This window comes from Mesoplodon mirus (assembly GCF_964341445.2).
Source record: "Mesoplodon mirus genome assembly, chromosome: 3".
Classification (NCBI taxonomy): Eukaryota; Metazoa; Chordata; class Mammalia; order Artiodactyla; family Ziphiidae; genus Mesoplodon; species Mesoplodon mirus.
The window spans coordinates 132,350,177-132,375,614 of record NC_138978.1 but is presented as its reverse complement, the minus strand read 5'-3'; the positions used below and the strand labels follow the sequence as shown (position 1 = coordinate 132,375,614).

Below are 25,438 nucleotides of genomic sequence, written 5' to 3'. Positions count from 1 at the left end.
CCCAGCTTACCCTTCCCCCTCCCATGTCCTCAAGTCCATTCTCTACATCTGTGTCTTTATTCCTGTCCTGCCCCTAGGTTCTTCAGAACCTTTTTTTTTTTTTTTCAGATTCCATATATATATATGTTAGCATACAGTATTGGTTTTTCTCTTTCTGACTTACTTCACTCTGTATGACAGATTTTAGGTCCATCCACCTCACTACAAATAACTCAATTTTGTTTCTTTTTGTGGCTGAGTAATATTCCATTGTATATATGTGCCACATCTTCTTTATCCATTCATCTGTTGATGGACACTTAATTTGCTTCCACGTCCTGGCTATTGTAAATAGAGCTGCAATGAACATTGTGATACATGACTTCTTTTGAATTATGGTTTTTTCAGGGTATATGCCCAGTAGTGAGATTGCTGGGTCATATGGTAGTTCTATTTTTAGTTTTCTAAGGAACCTCCATACTGTTCTCCATACTGGCTGTATCAATTTACATTCCCACCAACAGTGCAAAAGGGTTCCCTTTTCTCCACACCCTCTCCAGCATTTATTGTTTGTAGATTTTTTGATGATGGTCATTCTGACCCGTCTGAGGTGATACCTCATTGTAGTTTTGATTTCCATTTCTCTAATGACTAGTGATGTTGAGCATCCTTTCATGTGTTTGTTGGCAATCTGTATATCTTCTTTGGAGAAATGTCTATTTAGGTCTTCTGCCCATTTTTGGATTGGGTTGTTTTTTTGATATTGAGCTGCATGATGAGCTGCTTGCATATTTTGGAGATTAATCCTTTGTCAGTTGCTTCATTTACAAATCTTTTCTCCCATTCTGAGTGTTGTCTTTTTGTCTTGTTTATGGTTTCCTTTGCTGTGCAAAAGCTTTTAGGTTTCATTAGGTCCCATTTGTTTATTTTTGTTTTTATTTCCATTTCTCTAGGAGGAGGGTCAAAAAGGATCTTGCTGTGATTTATGTCATAGAGTGTTCTGCCTATGTTTTCCTCTAAGAGTTTTATAGTGTCTGGCCTTACATGTAGGTCTTTAATCCATTTTGAGTTTATTTTTGTATACAGTGTTAGGGAGTTTTCTAATGTCATTCTTTTACATGTAGCTGTCCAGTTTTCCCAGTGCCATTTATTGAAGAGGTTGTCTTTTTTCCATTGTATATTCTTGCCTCCTTTATCAAAAATAAGGTGACTATATGTGCGTGGGTTTATCTCTGGGCTTTCTATCCTGTTCCATTGATCTATATTTCTGTTTTTGTACCAGTACCATACTGTCTTGATTACTGTAGCTTTGTAGCATAGTCTGAAGTCAGGGAGCCTGATTCCTCCAGCTCTGTTTTTCTTTCTCAAGATTGCTCTGGCTCTTCGGGGTCTTTCATGTTTCCATACAAATTGTGAAATTTTTTGTTCTACTTCTGTGAAAAATGCCATTGGTAGTTTTATAGGACATTCCATCCAAAACAACAGAATGTACTTTCTTCTCAAGTGCTCATGGAACATTCTCCAGGATAGATCATATCTTGGGTCACAAATTAAGCCTTGGTAAATTTAAGAAAATTGAAATCATATCAAGTATCTTTTCGAACCACAACACTATGAGACTAGATATCAATTACAGGAAAAAAACTGTAAAAAATACAAGCATATGGAGGCTAAACAATATGCTACTAGAAGAAATAAAAGAGGAAATCAAAACTACCTAGAAACGGATGACAATGAAAACAAAACCCAAAACGACCCAGCACCTAAGGGATGCAGCAAAAGCAGTTCTACGAGGGAAGTTTATAGCAATACAATCCTACCTCAAGAAACAAGAAAAATCTCAAATAAACAACCTAACCTTATACCTAAAGCCATTAGAGAAAGAAGAACAAAAAACCCCCAAAATTAGCAGAACGTAATTAAGTTTATATTCAGCCCATAGTTGGTGCTGGAGAGAAGAAATCAGGATGTATTGTGAAATCTCTTACTGTCCTCTAAGAGAGAAGAGGAAATGAGTATTCTTTCCATCTCTCGTTTATAGACAGATAAAGCTGTGCCCATTAAAAGTGGGATAGGAAACCATAACTGGAACCTCCTGTCTAATCTGGTTTCCTTACATGTAAGCAGCAGATAACTGCATCTGGGGAGCAGTGTTCTTAATAAGGATTATGGGGCCTTCAGCTGCAATGGCTCCAGTTGAAGAGCAGTGGGGTTTTATATGTCTTGAAAGATCTGAGTGTTGTTATTCCTCAGGATTAACTCTGTTTGTCTGTTGCAGTGTATAATTATGTTAGTATGTATATATTTGAAAAACATTTAACATGTTTTGAAATGTAGTATTGAAATGACTTTAAAATATCACTTACCTCCTTAGTTTTAGTTTTAGGACACAGTTCTTACAAATTCCTTGTCTTCATCTCTTATACTAACAACTAAAGTCACTCGTTGGAAAAAACCCCTAACCTTGTGTAATCACTTCTCTTTGGGATGGTTGTTGAGTTCAATATATTACTATTTCACATAATACTATTTTCATAGTGCAATTTAACACATGGTCTTTGAATGTTAAAAATTCTAAAAGATTAAACAATATTAGGAAAGGGATTAAATACGCTCATAAATCTCTGCCATCATTGTAAGCTAATGAAAGAAGTCTACCTATAAGGATTTACAACTACACAATTTTTTTCAGATTTCCTTTCCTTTTCCTAATATCGCTTATTAGCTTTTAGTCAGATTAGGTATAAATAAATAATTATCCTTTGTCTTATAGATGAAGTCATTTGATGGCTCCACAGAGCACACTTATAGTGTAATTCAAACCCTCTCTTTCCTTTTAATGGATGCAGTAAGGATAAGTGCTTTATTCATAGATTTCAGTGCATTAAGTCTAACGCTGTGTGAACTAAATTGCTTATCAAGTAACACTTTGATTTTCCTTTTTAACAAGTCTCTTTAGAAAATACTGAGTTATTGAAAAACTATTGCTGCTTCTCATTTTATTAAAACCAGGAATGCATCTTATCTGGACTTTTTTAAACTCATGAGGAGTAAAAGGAGACCAGGCTTGGTTAGTTATCAATTCCAAATTCCAGTCAGAGAAAGGTCTGCGTGGAAACAGGATTGGTGTGGAGAAAACTGTAGTGGTAAATTCCTTGGGTCTCTTGTGTAGTTAGTAGTAGAATTTCACTGTTGAACCCTGACCTAAAAAACCTGTTTTCTTTAGTTTAATCAAGGTAGAAAATGAGTTGCTGTAAGCAAAGAACCTATATTAGAGATTTTGTAAGATAGAGAATATTTTTTTCTATTAAGTTATGGTTATTTTTTTCTGGTTTCAAACTTAAATTAATGAGCTTGGAGGAAGTATAATCTATGTTTCAAGGTCCTGTAGAATATATGTTTATAAATATATTTCCATCCATGATTGGTAATGAAAAGATAGCTGTTTTATAGCTTTTTTAGGGTTCCCACATAGGTAGCAAGGAATAGGAGCTTTTTCTCCTGAGTACACAAGACGAAATAGATATAATTGTCAAGGAAGGGCCTTGGTCAGAAGAAAGAGAGAACTTCATTGGCATCATTGTTATGTGTTGCTCTGAATTAGGGAAAGTTTTTACTTAGAAAAAAATCTCTGAAAATCTTAAGAATTATTTAGATAGAATCCATTTGAAATAGATAATAGCTATACATGAACTTGCATGGGAATTCATCTTTTTCTAACATAAATTTCTATGTTAGATATATGTAAATATTTGGTAAATTTATGAATTAAAAATAACTTTCAAATACAGATGTCAAAATTTGAAAATGATGAGTGAAATCTGGGTTTCAGTTCTAATGTACAAGGAACATTTTTTTGTTATAGTTAATGTTTTCTAGATTGGAACTGGAGAATTTAATCATAAGAGATTAGCAGAAATAACAAGTTTAAGCCTGAAGAAGTAACTGGACTTTAATTAATGAAATTACCAATTGATTGCCTTGTTCTCCAGTTGTCATACATGTAAAATATCCATAAAATGGGGTAGAATTATTAGTAATGTCATCACCAGTATCATTAGTATATTATTATAGTATAGTATTAACATATGGTACAGTATAATATTACTATATTAGTATAGTTCTGTTATTAATGTAAGACTTTGATCCTTTGCTGAAGATTTTTTTGGGTAAATATTTCACTGAATAATTATTTCAGTTCATCTATTGCTGCTTAACAAGACACTCTAAAGCTTGATGGCAGAAAGCAACAACTAAAAGCATTTGTAGTATCTCTCACAGATCTGTGGGTTAATTGGACTCAAGCTGGGCAGTTTTCGGGTCTCTTTCATGCCATTGTAGGTAGATGGCCTCTGGCGCTGCAGTCATCAGGAGACTCCACCGGGCTGTTAGTGGGGCTGGGCTTCTCTCGTTCTCCCTGTGGTGGTCTGAGGGGCTTTCCTTTCCACGTGGCCTCTTCACAATCTCTCCAGCAAGGTAGCCAGACTTCCTACTTTGTTTGGCTTGGAGTTTACAAAAACCAGAGTTCCGAGAGGTTAGAAGCAGAAGCTACCAGATATTTTAAAGATGTGACTGGTCTGGCGTGGTATGCCTTCCATTGCATTCTCTTGGTTAGTGCAGGTTACAGGCCCACTGAGTTTCAACCTGGGAGAGGACAGGGATGTGAGGCTGGGTCCTTTGGGGGCTATTTTTAGAGATGAACTACTAGAATAATATACCTTAAAATACTTCATTTTAGACTATTTATGTTAAGTATGTGCTAGTGAGTTTAAGCTTCAATTCTAGGCGTAGTCAGGTACACTAACCAAGAATTTCTACATAAGATGTAGTCAGCCAGCAGTACGTAAGTACGACTGTAGTACAGAGGCTGCCGCTATAAGCATGTCAGCTGTTCAAATCTTGATCAAAACTAGGCCAGGTAGTCATATGTCTGTTGCTGCTAGAGGGACATCTGGCCCACAGGGACAAGGAGGCCTCCTTGGGCAGGAACTTGGTGTGGTGGTGTCCCTTTTGCCAGTTTTGCCCACCCACCCCTCTCCAGAAGGGGTAGGGGAGTCTTAGGCATTGAGGGGTTAGGATAGTGCTTTCCCTGTGAGGCTATTGTTTGGAGGATTGGAGGGGGGAGAGGCTCTCCCATTCAGTCCTCCTCAGCAGTAGAGCTATATATAGTGAATATCAATCACTGAGGTGTCAGGGACCTTAGAGATCATCAAGTCTAACTTCTAACCCATGAACTTAATCTCTCACTTCCTCTGGCATGTTCCTCAGCAAGCTAGAAACAAAACTATGCTTTTTTCCCCATGAAGTATGAGAAATGATTGCTTTTCCTTTAGAAATTGTCTTCTTGAGTCAGCGTACCTTTGGTCGCTCAGATTTCACTGGCCCTGATTTTCATCATGTTGTTACAGATCGTGCCAATAGAAGCATTCACCAATTGAAATGTGCCCTGAGAGAAGGTGATGTCACTATTGGAGAAGATGTAATGGATCCTTCTTTTAGTACCAGTGTAGGAAATGAGGATTCTGGGAATGCCTGGCGTGAACTGCAACACAGCCATGCTGGTGAGTGTGAATGTCAGTCCTGACCTGAATGACACACAGTGAATTCTTTAAACTCCATACAGTAATGACTCCAATCTATCCTTTACTGCTAGGATTTTAGTCGAGAAACACAAATCAGCTAATCTAATTCCCTTGCTTATTTTTTTTTTTTTTATTTTGACTTCTCAATGCCTATAGGATGTTGTAGCAGTATTTCCTTAAGATGAATCCAAGCTGCCTCTCCAGCCTCATTTTTCTGTTTTCCTTTCAACTGTCCATCTTTCAAGCCATGTTCTAATCATACCAACCTATGGCCATGCTTCTATGCTTTGCATGAGCCACACATTCTAACTGGATTTTTTCTCACCCTTTTCTGCTTGGTAATCTCCTGTATATCCTTCACGGTATTGTCTTCTCTGTGAAAACAATTATGTGCTTCCTCTTCATAGCACTATGCATAGCTTAGGTCTACCTAGAGCTTATTATATTGTTGTATATCTGTTAGTTATATCCCTCTTGCTCACAAGCAAGGTTCTTAGCTCTTAAGTGGTAGAGGTTTTCTTGTTTGTCTTTGTGTCCCCAGTCAGTAGCACATTTTGTGGTGCATAATACATATTTAAACAATATTTGTCAGATCGATGGATGGATAGATGGGTGATAATAAACCATGGATCTAAAATAAGGTGAATAAACCCATCGCTTTTGCTCCATAGTTAATCAACTCAAAGCTTTGCTATGCCAACAAGCAACTAAGGAAAGTGAGATATCTCCAAGAAGACAAAAATTGTCCCCTTTGGTAAGTATCAGCTTTTGCAACCTGACAAAAGCATTATTTTTCTAACTATGTTTTAATTTTACTGTGTCATTTTAGTAGTACATATTGTAAGCAGATACTGAGCAGGGCCTGCTAATAGTGTAAAACGTTAAAAGAAATTATTTTCCCTCTGATTATTTTGGCTGAAGAAGAGAGACTTACATGGCAGAGAGAATTCTGATTTTTTAATTTATTATTCACTTGAAAAATGTGAGTGAGGAAATAGTTTGGAGAATTTACTTTGCAACTGTTAGCAAATATAAAAAAGAAACAATATATGGAAAAGATTAACCATTGCTTTTTTAGAGGGGCATATCTATATTTTATTATTTTTAGAATTTACTGTTTAATTCTAGCAGTCCTTTGTTTTACTCTTTTATGTAATCTTATTCTAAATTTTAAAATATATGGTTATAAATTTGTGTGATACGAGAAGCTGTACTCTGCTTCTTCTGAAGCTGTTTTCTCTTGCTGTTGCTTTGATGGAGTGTATTATTTCTGACTGAAGCAATGTGATATAAAGCCTGAGGTAGGTGTGAGGGCAGGGTAGGTGTGAGGGAGAGTGGGTGTGAGGGAAGGGTACTGTGAAGGAAGGGTACTGTGAAGGAAAGGGTATATGTGAGGGAAGGATTTGGCCAGGTTTAAATGGTCAAAATAATAATCTAGGCTTTAGGTCTATCTAGGGTCTATTATGTACTCTCTCACAGGGTTTTTGTAATAATAAGATAAGATCATATATTTAAAATTCTTTAGAAACCTATGAAGTATGACACAAATATAAAATGTCATAGCAACAATAACCACCTTGCATTTTCAATGTCCGTGACAGTTGGATACCAAGGCTACATGCTGGAAACTTGGAGACATGTCAGTTTCCTTTACTCACAGATGAAATGTCATAAGAGTACCCTTCAATTAACACTTCATTCCAGCCTGACACATACTTTCATGTTTAATTCCCACTTTAGAGAATTGTACTACGTACTCCTATTCAATATTTATAGGTATAAATTATAATTTAAAAAAATATTTCATCATTCAGTGAATTTATTACTGTTGACTCCTAGTTTCTAGAATGCTCTTAAGCACACATGGGTGGAGTACTTTTAAGTCTAGTAGATTAAGGTGCTATATCTGTTGAATGCTCAGACATGCTTAGTAGCATTTTAAAGATAAAATTGAGCAGTGATATTACAAAACTTATTGACTTCAAATAGGCAAGAAAACTCTCATCAAAATCATCAGTTGTATATACCAATATGCAGGTCTATTTATATTGGAGCTATGTGAAAGAATGGAACTTAGACTCTAAATGTATATGACCTACATGTGATGATTATAAGCCATAACCATAGTAAGTAGCTTTTGAAGATTTTACCCTTTAGAATGCAGTTTCATAGCTAATATGACATATGAGAAATATGTGGCTGTATTGATAGTGAAACTGAGGCAGTGTTGAGATAGAAAATGTCTAAACATTATTACCTGTTATTTTAAAATGTGGACATCCAGATTATAATAAACCCTTCAAAGTATATACAAGTTATTTCATATGGAGATTTTCCACATGACATAAGCTTGTTTTTAATTTTCACATTGACTATCCCCTATATACACATAATAATAATTCATATTTGTCTATGTACCGAACCCCTTTCTATTAATATTAATTATTATAATTAGTTACTTTATACTTAACACAGATAATTCATTTAATTAAAGTCTCTTTGGTTTTTAAATTTATTAAATATTCCCAGAAGGAAAACTCTACTGAATTATTTTGCCATGGGAGCTGGTACTTCATCATTTATAGGAATTTCTGCTGGATTGAAAAACAAAATGATTGTGTGTCTCATCTCAAGCATTCCTCTGGGTTCATCTAACTGGTTGAACCTCATTTTCCCTTTCCTCTCTTCCTCTTTTCTTTAAATAATATCATCGTATGATGTATGATTTATAAACCATTTTATAATCATTTTAGGATAAGGTAAGGTGTACGTTAAAAAATCAATTCCAGGACTGCTGCAGAAGTAAAGAGAATTAACACTTTTTATGATGTCTCTTCACTGAGTCCTCAGTGCAGCGTATCTCAGTTTATGTATGTATCTGCTTCGGCACTCTAGTCTTAGAGGCTCCAGAACAGCAGTCTCGAATTGCCTTGAGTACTAGGGTCAAAAATCAAAAATCAGGTTTTGCTAACGTACTCCTTAGTAGATAGAATTTTACCTTACTGACACACATTTGGCACATTTGTCTAAAGAATCCCTCCTTCAGGCAGCTTGTTCTGCAATCTTAGCTAGCAGTCCTCTTCTATGGTGGTTTCTTGAAGAGCTGTCCCTTTATCTCAGAATTACTGAATAGGATATCACATTTTCAGATGGCTCAAATAGGCAGTTCATTCCAGCCAATTATACTACTCCAGCATTTTTCCATTTGCCATATGCTTTTTACAACCACTTTCACTGTCCATCTTTAAAAAATGATATTCATATCCCTGATTCTTATCTATTTGTGGAATTTGTAGAATAAAGAAATAAATACTATTAGCCACATTGTGATCTAGTCTATGTTTTTTAATTATTTTTTATACAGCAGATTGTTATTAGTTATCTATTTTATATCTATTCGTGTATATATGACTGTCCCAATTTCCCAATTCATCCCCCCCTTTGGTGTCCATAAGTTTGTTCTCTACATCTGTGTCTCTATTTCTGCCTTTCAAACTGGTTCATCTGTACCATTTTTCTATATTCCACATATATGTGTTAATATACGATATGTGTTTTTCTCTTTCTGACTTACTTCACTCTGTATGACAGTCTCTAGGTCCATCCACGTCTTTACAAATGACCCAATTTCATTCCATTATATGGCTAATATTCCATTGTATATACGTACCACATCTTCTTTATCCATTTGTCTGTCGATGGGCATTTAGGTTGCTTCCATGACCTGGCTATTGTAAACAGTGCTACAATGAACACTGGGGTGTGTTTGTCTTTTTGAATTATGGTTTTCTCTGTGTATAGTCCCAGTAGTGGGATTGCGGGGTCATATGGTAATTCTATTTTTAGTTTTTTAAGGAACCTCCTTACTGTTCTCCATAGTGGCTGTATCAATTTACATTCCCACCAACAGTGCAAGAGGATTCCCTTTTCTCCATCCTCTCCAGCATTTGTTGTTTGTAGACTTTCTGATGATGCCCATTCTGATGATGCCCATTCTAAATATTTTTTTAAATTATAATTTATACCTATAAATATTGAATAGGAGTACGTAGTACAATTCTCTAAAGTGGGAATTAAACATTCTGACGTGATACCTCATTGTAGTTTTGATATGCATTTCTCTAATAATTAGTGATGTTGAGCAGCTTTTCATGTGCCTCTTGGCATTCTGTATATCTTCTTTGAAGAAATGTCTATTTAGGTCTTCAGACCATATTTTGATTGGGTTGTTCGTTTTTGTAATATTGAACTGCATGACCTGTTTTTATATTTTGGTGATTAATCCTTTGTCCATTGATTTATTTGCAAATATTTTCTGCCATTCTGAGGGTTGTCTATTCATCTTGTTTATAGTTTCCTTTGCTGCACAAAAGCTTTTAAGTTTCATTAGGTCCCATTTGTTTATTTTTGTTTTTATTTCCATTACTTTAGGAGGTGGGTCAAAAAAGATCTTCCTGTGATTTATGTCAAAGAGTGTTCTTCCTATGATTTCCTCTAAGAGTTTTATAGTGTCTGGTCTTACATTTAGGTGTTTAATCTATTTTGAGTTTATTTTTGTGTATCGTGTTAGGGAGTGTTCTAATTTCATTCTTTTACATGTAGCTGTCCAGTTTTCCCAGTGCCATTTATTGAAGAGGCTGTCTTTTCTCCATTGTATATCCTTGCCTCCTTTTTCAGAGATTAGGTGACCATAGGTGCATGGGTTTCTCTCTGGGCTTTCAATCCTGTTCCATTGATCTATACTTCTGTTTTTGTGCCAGTACCATATTGTCTTGATTACTGTAGCTTTGTAGTGTAGTCTGAAGTCAGGGAGTCTGACTCCTCCAGCTACGTTTTTTTCTCCTCAAGATTGCTTTGGCTATTTGGGGTCTTTTGTGTCTCCATACAAATTTTAAGATTTTTTTGTTCTAGTTCTGTAAAAAATTGCCACTGCTAATTTGATAAGGATTGTATTGACTCTGTAGATTGCTTTAGGTAGTATAGTCATTGTCACAATGTTGATTCTTCCAATCCAAGAACATGGTATATCTCTCCATCTGTTTGTATCATCTTTAATTTCTTTCATCAGTGTCTTATAGTTTTCTGCATACAGGTCTTTTGTCTCCTTAGGTAGGTTTATTCCTAGGTATTTTATTCTTTTTGTTGCAATGGTGACTGTGATTGTTTCCTTAATTTCTCTTTCTGATCTTTTGTTGTTAGTGTGTAGAAGTGCAAGAGATTTGTGCATTAATTTTGTACCCTGCAACTTTACCAAATTCACTGATTAGCTCTAATAGTTTTCTGGTGGTATTTGTAGGATTATCTATGTACAGTATCATGTCATCTGCAAACACAGTTTTACTTGTTCTTTTCCAATTTGTATTCCTGTTATTTCTATTTTTCTCTGATTGCCATGGCTAGGAGTTCCAAAGCTATCTTGAATAATAGTGGCGAGAGTGGACATCCTTGTCTTGTTCCTGATCTTAGAGGAAATGCTTTCAGTTTTTCACCATCGAGAATGATGTTTGCTGTGGGTTTGTCGTATATGGCCTTTATTATGTTGAGGTGGGTTCCCTCTATGCCCATTTTCTGGAGAGTTTTTATCAAAATGGGTGTTGAATTTTGTCTTAAGCTTTTTCTGCATCTATTGAGATGATCATATGGTTTTTATTCTTCAGTTTGTTAATATGGTGTATCACATTGATTTGCGTATATTGAGGAATCCTTGCATCCATGGGATAAATCCCACTTGATCACCGTGTATGATCCTTTTAATGTGTTGTTGGATTCTGTTTGCTAGTATTTTGTTGAAGATTTTTGCATCTATGTTCATCAGTGATATTGGTCTGTAATTTTCTTTTTTTGTAGTATCTTTGTCTGGTTTTGGTATCAGAGTGATGGTGGCCTTGTAGAATGAGTTTGGGAGTTTTCCTTCCTCTGCAATTTTCTGGGAGAGTTTGAGAAGGATGGGTGTTAGCTCTTCTCTAAATGTATGATAGTATTTACCTGTGAAGCCATCTGGTCCTGGACGTTTGTTTGTTGGAAATTTTTATTCACAGTTTCAATTTCATTACTTGTGATTGGTCTGTTCATATTTTCTGTTTCTTCCTGGTTCAGTCTCAGAAGTTTGTGCTTTTCTAAGAATTTGTCCATTTCTTCCAGGTTGTCCATTTTATTAGCATACTTTTGCTTGCACTAGTCTCTGATGATGCTTTGTATTTCTGCAGTGTCTGTTGTAACTTCTCCTTTTTCGTTTCTAATTTTATTGATTTGAGTCTTCTCCCTCTTTTTCTTGATGAGTCTGGCTAAAGGTTTATCAATTTTGTTTATCTTCTCAAAGAACCAGCTCTTAGTCTTATTGATCTTTGCTATTGTTTTCTTTGTTTCTATTTCATTTATTTGTGCTCTGATCTTTATGATTTCTTTCCTTCTACTAACTTTCGGTTTTGTTTGTTCTTCTTTCTCTAGTTCCGTTAGGTGTAAGGTTAGATTGTTTATTTGAGATTTTTCTTGTTTCCTGAGGTAGGATTGTATTGCTATAAACTTCCCTCTTAGAACTGCTTTTGCTGGATCCCATCTGTTTTGGATCATCGTGTTTTCATTGTCATGTATCTGTAGGTGTTTTTTAACTTCCTTTTTGATTTCTTCAGTGATCTCTTGGTTATTTAGTAACATATGGTTTAGCCTCCATATGTTTGTGTTTTTAATGTTTTTTCCCTGTAATTTATTTCTAATCTCATAGTGTTGTGGTAGGAAAAGATGCTTGATATGATTTCAGTTTTCTTAAATTTACCAAGGCTTGATTTGTGACCCAAGATGTGATCTATCCTGGACAATATTCCATATGCACTTGAGAAGAAAGTGTATACTGTTGTTTTTGGATGGAATGTCCTATAAATATCAATTAAATCTAACTGGTCTATTATGTCATTTAAAGCTTGTGTTTCCTTATTAATTTTTTGTCTGGATTATTTGTCCATTGGCGTATGTGTGATGTTAAAGTCCCCCAATATTAGTGTGTTACTGTCATTTATCTCTTTTATAGCTCTTAGCCTTTGCTTATGTATTGAGGTGCTTCTCTGTTGGGTGCATATATATTTATAATTGCTATATCTTCTTGGATTGATCCCTTGATCATTATGTAGTGTCCTTTCTTGTCTCTTGTAACATTCTTCATTTTAAAGTCTTTTGATCTGATATAAGTGTTGCTACTCCAGCTTTCTTTTGATTTCTATTTTCATGGAATATCTTTTCCCATCCCCTCACTTTCAGTCTCTCTGTGTCCCTAGGTCTGAAGTGCATCTCTTGTAGACAGCATATATACAGAGTCTTGGTTTTGTATCCATTCAACCAATCTGTGTGTTTTGGTTGGAGCATTTAATCCACTCACATTTAAGGTAATTATTGATATATATGTTCCTATTACCATTTTTTTAATAGGTCCTTTTCTTATGTTTCCCTCTTAGAGAAGTTCCTTTAGCATTTGTTGTAGAGCTGATCTGGTGGTGCTGAATTTTCTTAGCTTTTGCTTGTCTGTAAAGCTTTTGATTTCTCTGTCAAATCTGAGTGAGATCCTTGCCAGGTAGAGTAATCTTGGTTGTAGTTTCTTCCCTTTAATCACTTTAAGTATACCTTGCCTCTCCTTTCTGGCTTGTAGAGTTTCTGTTGAGAAATCAGCTTTTAACCTTATGGGAGTTCCCTTATATGGTTTTTTTCTTTTTTTTTTTTTTTTGGCTGCATTGGGTCTTCATTGCTGCACGCCGTCTTTCTCTAGTTGAGGTCAGTGGGGGCTACTCTTCATTGTGCACGGGCTTCTCCTTGTGGTGGCTTCTCCTCTTGCAGAGCACACGCTCTAGTCATGTGGGCTTCAGTAGTTGTAGCATGAGGGCTCAGTAGTTGTGTGTTGGGGGCTCTAGAGTGCAGGCTCAGTAGTTGTGGCACATGGGCTTAGCTGCTCCACAGCATGTTGGATCTGCCCAGACCAGGGCTTGAACCCATGTCCCCAGAATTGGCAGGCAGATTCTTAACCACTGTGCCACCAGGGAAGCTCCCCTTGTATGTTATTTGTCATTTTTCCCTTTTTGCTTTTAATAATTTTTCTTTGTCTTTAATTTTTGTCAGTTTGATTACTATGTGTCTCAGTGTGTTTCTCCTTTGGTTTATCCTGCCTGGGACTCTCTGCGCTTGCAGGACCTGGGTGTTTCGTTTTCCATATTAGGGAAGTTTTCCACTATAATCTCTTCGTATATTTTCTCGGGTCCTTTCTCTCTCTCTTCTCCTCTGGATCCCCTATAATGCGAATGTTGGTGCATTTAATGTTGTCCCAGAGGTCTGTTAGGCTGTCTTCATATCTTTTTATTCTTTTTTCTTTACTCTGTTCAACAGCAGTGAATTCCATCATTGTCTTCCAGGTCACTTATCTGTTCTTCTGTCTCAGTTATCCTTCTATTGATTCCTTCTAGTGTGTTTTTCATTTCAGTTATTGTATTGTTCATCTCTGTTTTTTGTTGTTTAATTCTTCTAGATGTTTGTCCTTTAATTCTTATAGGTCTTCGTTAAACATTTCTTGCATCTTCTTGATCTTTGCCTCCATTCTTTTTCTGATGTCCTGGATCGCCTTCACTATGATTATTCTGAATTCTTTTTTTGGAAGGTTGCCTATTTCCACTTCATTTAGTTGTTTTTCTGGGGTTTTATCTTGTTCCTTCATCTGGTACATAGTCCTCTGCCTTTTCATTTTGTCTGTCTTTGAATGTGGTTTTCATTCCATAGGCTGCAGGATTGTAGTTCTTCTTGCTTCTGCTGTCTGCCCTCTGGTGGATGAGTCTATCTAAGAGGCTTGTGCAGGCTTCCTGATGGGAGGGACTGGTGGTAGGTAGAACTGGGTGTTTCTCTGGTGGGCAGAGCTCAGTAAAACTTTAATCCGCTTGTCTGCTGATGGGTGGGGCTGAGTTCCCTCCCTGTTGGTTGTTTGGCCTGAGGCAACCCAGCAGTGGGGGCTACAGGCTCTTTGGTGGGGCTAATGGCAGACTCCCGGGAGGGCTCATGCCAAGGAGTACCTCCCAGAACTTTTGCTGCCAGTGTCCTTGTCCCTTCAGTGAGCCACAGCCACCTCCCGCCTCTGCAGGAGACCCTCCAACACTAGCAGGTAGGTCTGGTTCAGTCTCCTGTGGGGTCACTGCTCCTTCTCCCTGGGTCCCTGATGCACACACTACTTTGTGTGTGACCTCCAAGAGTGTATTCTCTGTTTCCCCCAGTCCTGTCAAAGTCCTGCACTCAAATCCTGCTAGCCTTGAACGTCTGGATCTCTGGGAATTCCTCCTCCCGTTGCTGGAACCCCAGGTTGGGAAGCCTGACGTGGGGCTCAGAACCTTCACTCCAGTGGATGGACTTCTGTGGTATAAGTGTTCTCTAGTTTGTGAGTCACCCACCCAGAAGTTATGGGATTTGATTTTATCGTGATTGCACCCCTCCTACAATCTCATTGAGGCTTCTCCTTTGTCTTTGGATGTGGGGTATCTTTTTTGGTGAGTTCCAGTGTCTTCTTGTTGATGATTTTTCAGCAGTTAGTTGTGATTCCGGTGCTCTTGCAAGAGGGAGTGAGAGCACGTCCTTCTACTCTGCCATCTTGAAGCAATCTCCCTAGTCTATGTTTATACTATGTTTATATGACATCAGTGCTAAATTGAGTATGGAGATGGTATTAACTGATTCTTTGCTAAATCCAAACATCCTTCATTTGTTTTTGGTTTTGCCTTAGAAATCATCAGAATATGAGGAAACTGATATGACTGCTATACACAATTTTGTTCCCATCATCAGTGACCAGTCTCAATACATTCATCATTTAGAGGCAGAAGTCAATTTCTGTAAGGTAAGTTTCTCATTAAAAATTTAAGCCAACCTAAATTAAAGTTGATATTAATAATGCCTTGTATGAAAATTTGCTATTATTAGTCACGTTTATAGCAATGCATTTACAGTTGCCATCTTTATATGGGTGAAAAGACTGATGTGTAATAGGAGCTTCTCAGTCTTAGGAATGATACTCCTGACTATGCCATTTCTGAATATTTAATTTCCCAGTAGTCTATAACTATGTCTAATATTTTGATAATATTCTCTCATGTTTCAGAAATTTTCCTTTCCACCCTGTTTACTTTAGTCCAGCTTATGGCAAATGCTTTGGAATAGTAATACCAATCATTCTCCCATACTTATCAACCTATTGAAATTGTTGTGCAGCAAGTAGGGATTCTAAGCAGTAGATTAGATCTACCCCATGTCAGTGTAAAGGTTCTTACCTTGACTTTGAATACGTATAGCTCATTGGGGTACTGATACTTATGATCAAGAAACCAGATGTGTCACCTATGGCATGTAACTAGATGTTACATATTGCATGACTGTATGAACTGTATGAACTTTAGTAATGTCATTAATGCCATTGGAGCCTTTCTGCCTTCCCAAAGTATGTTAATGTTTTAGTTTTTTGGGGTTTTTTTAATATCAGTGCATCAGATCATGTGATATTTTTATAGGAGTTACTGATATCTTTTTTATCAGTATTATATGTATTATATTTTCAACGTTTGGCTACTCTTCCAAGGTGTAAGTCTGATAGGTAACTTAAGAAACCTTTAAACATTTAATGTCTTGAGTTTTCAAGGGAGTTTCCTGATCTTAGCATGTCATTTTCTCTTTGTTCTTGAGGATACAACCATTATTATACAAGTATTCTTGGATTACCAGAAAAGCTGAAATAATATCCTAGGACTCAGTCCATTAATAAGCTTCTGTTAATTCCTAAAATGCTGTGGGTAAAACTTAAGAGATATTGTAGGGGAAATAAAAGTTTAGCTCTGCCCTTTTAGTGTCTTTGGTTGGACCTTAAAATTAAATTGACAAAAAGACAGATTAACAGGATGAAAGGATACCCATTTATTTAATGCAGGATTTATGTGACATGGGAACCTTCATAAGGAAGTGAAGACCCGAAGAAGTGGTGAAACCTAAATGTTTTTATACTTGGTTGAACAAAGAGAGGCAGCTGTGGAAGTGTAACTAAAATATGTGGGGAGGTAAAGAAGATGAGTTCTTCTAACAAGGTCTGTTTGTACAGATTTCTCTCAGCCTCTACTTCTTGTCTCTGGTGATAAGAATGTTTTTTTCTTCCTGGTGTAGGGAGAGCATCTTTCACATGAGAGTTTTATTCCTGCTTTCAGGAAGAAAAGGGGAGGTCAGAGCACTCTTTTGTACCTGCTGTTTTTCACATGCCCTTAGCTCAAGATAATTCTTCCAAAGTGACATATTAGGGGATGGCAGATTCTGCCACTCTGCAATATACATCATAATAAACTTACCATCTAGTTGAGAGCACTGTTAACCTATGAGGACAACAGCAGCCCTTTAGAAGATATAGTGTAGCCATTTATTTTGTGGTATAAGCTATAATTATAATGAGAGAAGAAGGTTACTAAAAGCTAGTGTCTTTGGAGATGTTTTTATGGGAGAGAATAATCTTAAGGCGTAGGATCATTAGATCAGCAGAAGGGAGATGAACAAATTTCAAAGAGAAAACAGCAACAATGAAAATATATTCAGGATGAATATGATTTATTTATGGGGGACATGAGACATCTATTCTAAATTCTTACAATGGAGGACATCTCTTAGAAATAATTAAAATAATGCTGAACTGATAAAATGGAAGATTAAAAAATCCTTGAAAGTCAGACAGAGTATAAATATGATGCATTTTAACAAGTGAGTAAGATAATGAAAGTAATGTTTAAGGGCTTAGAAATCTTATTAGTTTGATTAATTAATAGACTTTATTTTTTAGATCAGTTTTAGGTTAACAGAAAAGTTGAATGGAAAGTACATAGTGTTCCCAGTACTCCCATGTACTTCATAGCTCCACAGCAGTTTCCCCTGTTATTTACATCATGCATCAGTGTAGTACAATTGTTTGTTACAATTGATGAGCCGATATTATTACATTATTATTTACTAAATTCCTCAGTTTACATTAGTGTTCACTCTTTGTGTTTTATATTCTATAAGTTTTAAAAAACGTATAATGACATATACCCACCATTACAGTAGCATGCAGAATAATTTCACTGCCTTAAATATCATCTGCACTGTGCTTATTTATCCCTTCCTACCTGCTAAACCCCTGGCAACCACTGATCTTTTTACTGTCTCCTTAGTTTTGCCTTTTCCAGAATGTCATATAGTTGGAATCATACAGTTTTGTAGCCTTTTCAGATTGGCTTCATTGAGTTCATAATATACATTTAAGTTTCCTTCATGTCTTTTCATGGCTTGATAGCTCTTTTCTTTTTATCACTGAGTAATATTCCATTGTATGGATATAACATAGTTTGTTTATCCATTCACCCATTGAAGGAAATCTCGCTTGCTTCCAAGTTTTGGCAACTATGAATAAAGCTACTGTAAACATTTGTGTAGAGGTTTTGTGTGGACATAAATTTTTTACTCATTTGGGTAAATACCACAAAGCACAATTGCTGGATTGCCTCGTAACAGTATGTTTAGTCTTTTTTTTTTTTTTTGCGGTACGCAGGCCTCTCACTGTTGTGACCTCTCTGGTTGTGGAGCACAGGCTCCAGATGCGCAGGCTCAGCGGCCATGGCTCACGGGCCCAGCCGCTCCGCGGCATGTGGGATCCTCCCGGACCGGGGCACGAATCCATGTCCCCTGCATCGGCAGGCAGACTCTCAACCACTGCGCCACCAGGGAAGCCCTGTTTAGTCTTATAAGAAACTGCCACACTGTCTTCACAGTGGCTGTGCCATTTGTTTTCCTGCCAGCAAAGAATAAGAGTTCCTGATGTTCCACATCATTGCCAGGATTTGGTGTTGTCAGTGTTTTGATTTCTAGTGTGTTAAAGATATGTTTTAATTTCAATTCCCTGATGACATACAGTGTTGAATATTTTTTTCATATGCTTATTTTCCATTTATATACTTTCTTTGATGAGGTATCTATTCAGGTCTTTTGCCCACTTTTTTAATGGTGTTGTTCATTTTCTTATTGTTGAGTTTCAAAAGTTCTTTATGTGCTTTGGGTACCAGTCATTTATCACATATGTCTTTTGCAATTCTTTTCTCTCAATTTTGGCTTGTCTTTTGATTTTCTTAACAGCGTCATAGAGCAGAAGTTTTTAATTTTAATCAAGTTCAACTTATCAATTTTTTAATCAATTTTTTTCCATGGAATTGTGCTTTTGGTGTTATATCTAAAAATATTGTGAAACCCAAGGTCACTAATATTTTCTCTTATTCTTCTTCTAGCTGTTTGATTATTTTGTGTTTTTCATTTAGATCTGTGCTCCATTTTGAGTTAATATTTGTGAAGGTATAAGATCTGTGTCTAGATTTATTTAAATTTTTTTTTCATATAGATATCCATCTGTTTCAGCATCATTTTTTGTAAAGACTATCTATATTGAATTACCCTTATTCCACGTTAAAGATCAGTTAACTGTACTTGTGTAAGTCTATTTCTGGGCTCACCATTCTGCTTCATTGATCTATTGGTCAGTTCTTTCACAAATACCATACTGTCTTTTTAAAAATTTTTTAAATTTTTCATTTATTTATTTTTGGCTGCATTGGGTCTTCTTTGCTGCGCATGGGCTTTCTCTACTTGCAGCAAGCAGGGGCTACTCTTCATTGAGGTGTGCGGGCTTCTCATTGCAGTGGCTTCTCTTGTTGCAGAGCACGGGCTCTAGGCATGCAGGCTTCAGTAGTTGTAGCACACAGGCTCAGTAGTTGTGGCTCACGAGCTCTAGAGTGCAGGCTCAGTAGTTGTGGCACACTGGCTTAGTTGCTCCGTGGCATGTGGCATCTTCCCAGACCAGGGCTCGAACCCGTGTCCCCTTCATTGGCGGGTGGATTCTTAACCACTGCGCCACCAGGGAAGTCCTACACTGCCTTGATTATTGGAGCTTTAGAGTAAGTCTTGAGGTCTAGTAGTGTCAATCTTCTAATTTCGTTCTTTTCCTTCAATATCATGTTGGCTGTTCTGGGTCTTTTGCCTCTTTATATAAACTCTAAAATCAGTTTGTAAATATCTACAAAGTAACATGCTGGAATTTTGATTGAGATTGTATTGAAATCTATCAAGTTAGGAGGAGGTGATATTTTGACAATATTGAATCTTCCTCTCCACGTACATGGAATATCTCTCCATTTATTTAGATATTCCTTGATGTCTTCATCAGAGTTTTGCAGTTTTATTCTTATAGATCTTATACATATTTTGTGTAGTTTATACCTGAGTATTTCATTTTTTTCAGTGTTAATGTAAATGGTATTGTGTTTTTAATTTCAAATACCAATTACTCATTACTAATATGTAAGAAAACAATTGACTTTTGTATATTAATGTTGTAATCTGCAACCTTGCTATAATCACTTATTTTAGCAGTTTTTTTTGATTCTTTGAGGTTTTCTTCATAGACAATAATGTCATCTGTGACAAATACAGCTGTCTTTTTAAAAATTTTCTTCTTGTATAGCTTTTATTTTCTTTTCTTGCCTTATTGTATTAGCTAGGACTTCTAATATGATGTTAAATAAGAATGATGAGAGGTGACATCATTGTCTTATTCTTGATCTTGGTAGGAAGCCATCTATTGTCTCACCGTGAAGTACAATGTTAGCTATGAGTTATTTGTAGATGTTCTTTATTAAACTGAAGATGTATTTCCTTTATTCCTAGTTCACTGAGGTTTTTATCTTGAATGGCTCCTGGATTTTGTTACTTGCTTTTTTTGCATCTATTAATATGATCCTATGATTTTTTTTCTAACTTGTTGAATTATGTTATTTGATTTTGAAATATTGAGCCAGACTTGCATAGGTAGATTAAATTCAATTTGGTCCTGTTGTAATTATTTTGATACATTGTGGGATTTGATTCACTAATATTTTGATGAGAATTTTTGCATCTGTGTTCATGAAATATTTTGGTCTGTAGTTTTTCATTCCTATAGTGTCTTCACCCGGTTTGCGTAGTAGGTTAATGCTGACTTCGTAGAATAAGTTAGGAAGTATTTCCTCTGGTATTTTATAGAAGATATTTTACAGAATTGGTCTCATTTGTTCCTTAAATGTTTAACAGAATTCACCAGTGAACCAATGTTGGGCCTGGTGCTTTCTGCTTTGAAAGATTATTAATTATTTATTCAATTTCTTTAATAGATGTAGGCCTATTCAGGTTAACTGTTTCTCCTTTTGTGATTTGGTAGATTGTGTCTTTCAAGGGGTTGGTTCATTTTCTCCAGGTTATGAAATTATGGATATACAGTTGTTCATAATATTCCTTTATTATCCTTTTAATGTCCATAGGATCTGTAGTGGTATCATTTCTGATATTAGTAATCTGTGTCTTCTCTCTTTTTTTCTTAGTTAGCCTGGCTAGAGTCTAATCAATTTCATTGATCATTTCAATGACCAAGCTTTTGGCTTTGTTGCTTTTCTCTGTTGATTTCCTGTTTTTAATTTCATTTATCTCTACCCTAATTATTTTTATCTTTTCTTCTGCTTACTGTGGATTTAATTTGGTTTTTTTTGTTGTTGTTTGTTCATTTTAGTTTCCTGAGAGTATTGATTTGAAATCTTTATTCTTTTCTAATATTTTTCCCTGATTTAGTTGCATCTCACAAATTTCGATTTGTATTTTCATTTTTGTTAAGTTCAAAATATTTTCAGTTTATTTCTTGAGATTTTGTCCTTGACCCGTATATATTTAGAAAGTGTTGTTTAACCACCACATATATTGGGAGTGTTCCAGCTGTCTTTCTGTTATTGATTTCTAGTTTAATTCCATTATAGTCTGATAACATACTTTTTGTGATTTGTATTCTTTTTAATTTGTTAACATATGGTTTTAGGCCACAGAATATGGTATGTCTTGGTGAATGTTCTGTGTTAGCTTGAGAAGAATGTGTATTTTGTTGTTGTTGTATTCAGTAGTATATAAATGTCAATTAGATCCAGTTGATTAATGGTGCCATTCAGTTCAACTATGTCCATACTGATATTTTGCCAGTCTGCCAGATCTGTCAATTACTGATAGAGGGATACTGAAATCTCCAACTGAAATAGTAGATACATCTGTTTCTCCTTACAGTTCTATCAGTTTTTGCCTTATGCATTTTGATGCTCTGTTGTTAGGCACACACACATTAGGATTATTATGACTTCTTAGAAAATTGACCTGTTTATCAATATGTCATGCCTCTTTATTATCCCTGATATTTTTTTCCTTAGTATGAAGTCTGCTTTGTCTGAAATTAATACAGCTACTCCAGCTTTCTTTTGATGTATGTTAGCATAGTATGTCTTTCTCCATCCCTTTACTTTTTTTTTTTTAAATTTTTATTTATTTATTTATTTATTTATTTATTTATTTATTTATGGCTGTGTTGGCTCTTCGTTTCTGTGCGAGGGCTTTCTCTAGTTGCGGCAAGCGGGGGTCACTCCTCATCGCGGTGCACGGGCCTCTCGTTGCGGAGCACAGGCTCCAGACGCGCAGGCTCGGTATTTGTGGCTCACGGGGCCAGCCGCTCTGTGGCATGTGGGATCTTCCCAGACCAGGGCTCGAACCCCTGTCCCCTGCACCGGCAGGCAGACTCTCAACCACTGCGCCACCAGGGAAGCCCCTCCATCCCTTTACTTTTAAAGTATCTGTGTCTTTAGGTTTAAAGTAGGCATCTTGTAGACAACATGTACTTGGGTCTTATTTTTTCTGACAGTCTGTCTTTTCATTGGTATAGTCAGATCATGGATGTTTAATGTGATTATTGATATAGTTAGATATCTATCATACCTACCATATTTGTTACTGTTTTCTATTCATTGCCCTTGTTCTTTATTTCTTTTTTTTGTCCTCCACTTGTTTTGTCTGCCATCTCTGGTTTTGAGTGACCATGTTATATGATTGCATTTTCTCCTCTCTTAGCATATCAATTGAACTTCTTTTTTTTTTTAACTTTTATAAGTGGTTGTCCTTGAGTTTGCAGTTACATTTACCACTAATCTAAGTCTACTTTCAATGAGCACTTCAGGGGTTGGGAAAGGTCCTTATAACAGGGTGACCAGTTCCTCCCTCCTGACCCTTATGCATTGCTGTCATTCATTTCAATTATTCATAAGCTATGATCACTACATACACTATTGCTAATATGATACTGAACAAACTGTTACCTGTTAGATCAATTAACATTAAGAAAAATAAAAGATTTTACTTTATCTTCATATATGCCTTCTCAAATGCTCTTTCTTTCTTTATGTAGATCTGAGTTTATAACCTAAATAAATTTCCTACTTTCTGAAGAGCTTCTTGTAACATTCCTTGCAAGGCAGGTCTACCAGAGACAAATTTCCTAATTTTTGGTTATCTGAGAAAGTCTTTATTTTTCCCTCACTTTTGAAGGTTGGTATCACTGAATGCAGAATTCTAGGTTGGTGGTGTTTTTATCTTTCAAAACTTTAAATATTCCATTGCATTCTATCCATGCTTGCATAGTTTCTGAAGAGTAGCTGATATAATTCTCATCATTGCTTCTTGATAGGTAAGGGTATTTTTTTCTCTGACTTCTTTAAAGAATTTCTCTTTGTCTTTGATTTTCTGCAGTTTGAATATGCTATTCCTGGGTGTGGATTTTTTAGTTTTATCTTGCTCAGTGTTCTCTCAGCTTCTTGGATCTGTGGTTTGGTGCTTATAATTAATTTTGGGAAATTCTCAGTAATTATTGCTTCACATATTTCTTTTCCTTTTATTATTATTCCACAATTCTTGGATATTCTCTTCTGTCTTTTTCATTCTTTTTCTTCTTTGCATTTCAATTTGAGAAGTTTCTGTTGACAGTTCTTCAAGCTCACTGATTCTTTCCTTGGTTGTGTCCAGCCTAGGGACTTCCTTGGTGGTCCAGTGATTAAGACTCTGTGCTTCCACTGCAGGGGGTGCAAGTTCGATCCCTGGTTGGGGAACTAAGATCCTTCATGCCACGTGGCATGACCAAAAAAATAGGGGAAAAAAAAAAAAGTTGTGTCCAGTCTATTAATGAGCCCATCAAAGTCAATCTTCATTTCTACTACAATGTTTTTGATTTCCAGCATTTTGATCTTTTTCTTAGTTTCCATTACCCATCTGTTCTTTCATGTAGACAACTTTTTCCATTTGACCCTTTAGCATGTTAATCATAATTACTTTAAGCTCTCCATCTGATAATTCCAACATCTCTGCTATATCCAAGTCTGGTTCTATGCTTGCTTAGTCTCTTGCATCTTTTAGTATGCCTTCTAATTTTTTGTTGAATACTGGACATGATGTACTGAGTAAAAGGAACTGGGGGAAATATGCATTTAATGTGAGGTTTTTTGTTTGTTGTAGGAGTTAGACTGTGTTTACTGTTTGCTGTTAGTATAGGTGTCAGAGGCTAAAATTTCCTCTAGTGTCCTGGTTTTTGTCTCCGCTGTTGTCTCTGGGCTTCCCTCGAGCATTCTTCTTAAATACATTCTGAGATGTGCAGTTATTTTAGTGTATTCACTTGTTATGATATAAGAGCCCTTTTGATGTGGTGGTAGGGTATGGGAGTATGGGGAGCATTTTGTAGTCCTATGATTAGTTCTCAGTCTTTTAGTGACCCTGTGCCCCTTGGCTATGTCCTTCACAAGTGTTTCTCAGTCTCCCCCTCCCCTTAAGTGAGATGGCAAAGCTAAGAAGCTGGAGTTGGTTTTTTTCCCTTCCCCCAGTTCACTTTGGTTCTGAAAAAATAAAATGTTTTTTAGGCTCTGGTAAGATAGTTTCTCTTGAGGCAGGCCTGGTTAAAAAGAACAGAATGCTTTTTGGTTACTTTTCTTCTCCTACTGGAGGAAGCAGGAGGGAAGTTTTCACTAGTCTTTGCTGTAAGAACCTGGTAGTGTCCTATAAAAGTGTAGGAGACACCTTCTCCCCAGAGACTGGGTTCTCCTGGAGTTTTTAATTCAAACTGGTCTACACTAAGCTTCCAGCATTTCATCAATTACTTTATTGATATATTTTTCTACCCTGGCACTGGTCCCCCCAGAAGTTTCTGCTCTGGTAGGTTGTGGTTCTCAGGAGTGCCTGTCTGTCTGTCCATTTTGAGGGATAATAGTTTTCCCTGTGACCTTAATTCTCTGATGGATCTAAGAAGAGTCGTTGATTTTTTAGTTTGTTCAGCTTTTTTTCTTATTGTGAAGATGGCAGTGATGTCTTCCAAGCTGCTTATATGTCAGACCAACAACTGGAAGTATGCAATGTTTGTTTAAGTACAGTTTTCAATTACAGCTTTGATTTTTTTTCTGAATAAAATAATTGAATGGAATTTTCATATATTGTGCAATAGTTTTTTACACAACCAGTATAATAAAAAATGATTGCACAATTATACTGGTAATGAAGATTAAGTTAAGTATTGTACCATCAATATATCAATATTTTTCACATTTTTTCAGGGTGAGATGCAACTTGATAGCTTTTCTAATTGCTATATACTGGTAATTCTTTATATTATGCCCTGCACGGCCAAGGAAACACTCTTTAAGAACTCTCCACCAAACTATTTCACTCATAATTTCCTTCCATCTGGCTAGCAGTTCATAGATATTCATTGTAACTTTCCTTGCCTTTCTATCTCAGTGTCCTCTATTATCTATGTAGTCCTCTGTCAATTTTCAACAAGTTATTGGCATTTGAGCAAGAATAATAATATATCTTACCTTATTTTTCAGCAGTCTACCTCATTCTTAAAAGTCTTTTAGATAAACCCTTTAATTAAAGCATTTCTGTAAGCCTGCAAAAAATTGTCAGAAACCACACAGTCCTGTGATATGGCC

General features: G+C 36.2%; 1 protein-coding gene across 8 annotated transcripts in view; it reads left to right on the top strand.

The window, feature by feature from the left end:
* SDCCAG8 (SHH signaling and ciliogenesis regulator SDCCAG8) overlaps positions 1 to 25,438 on the top strand; it is a 265,165-nt gene that overhangs the window by 8,383 nt on the left and 231,344 nt on the right. For 7 of the 8 annotated variants that reach the window (XR_014293561.1, XM_082615995.1, XM_082615996.1 and 4 more), the window contains exons 2-4: positions 5,388 to 5,540; positions 6,233 to 6,315; positions 15,301 to 15,414. Coding sequence is in view for 7 of the 8 variants with exons in the window: in XM_082615995.1 (XP_082472121.1) it covers positions 5,388 to 5,540; positions 6,233 to 6,315; positions 15,301 to 15,414 (350 nt within the window). In the remaining variant the exon portion in view is untranslated. Of the gene's footprint in view, positions 1 to 5,387; positions 5,541 to 6,232; positions 6,316 to 15,300; positions 15,415 to 16,496; positions 16,649 to 25,438 lie in introns of those variants that run through there. The other variant, XM_082615998.1, reaches the window with a different exon arrangement.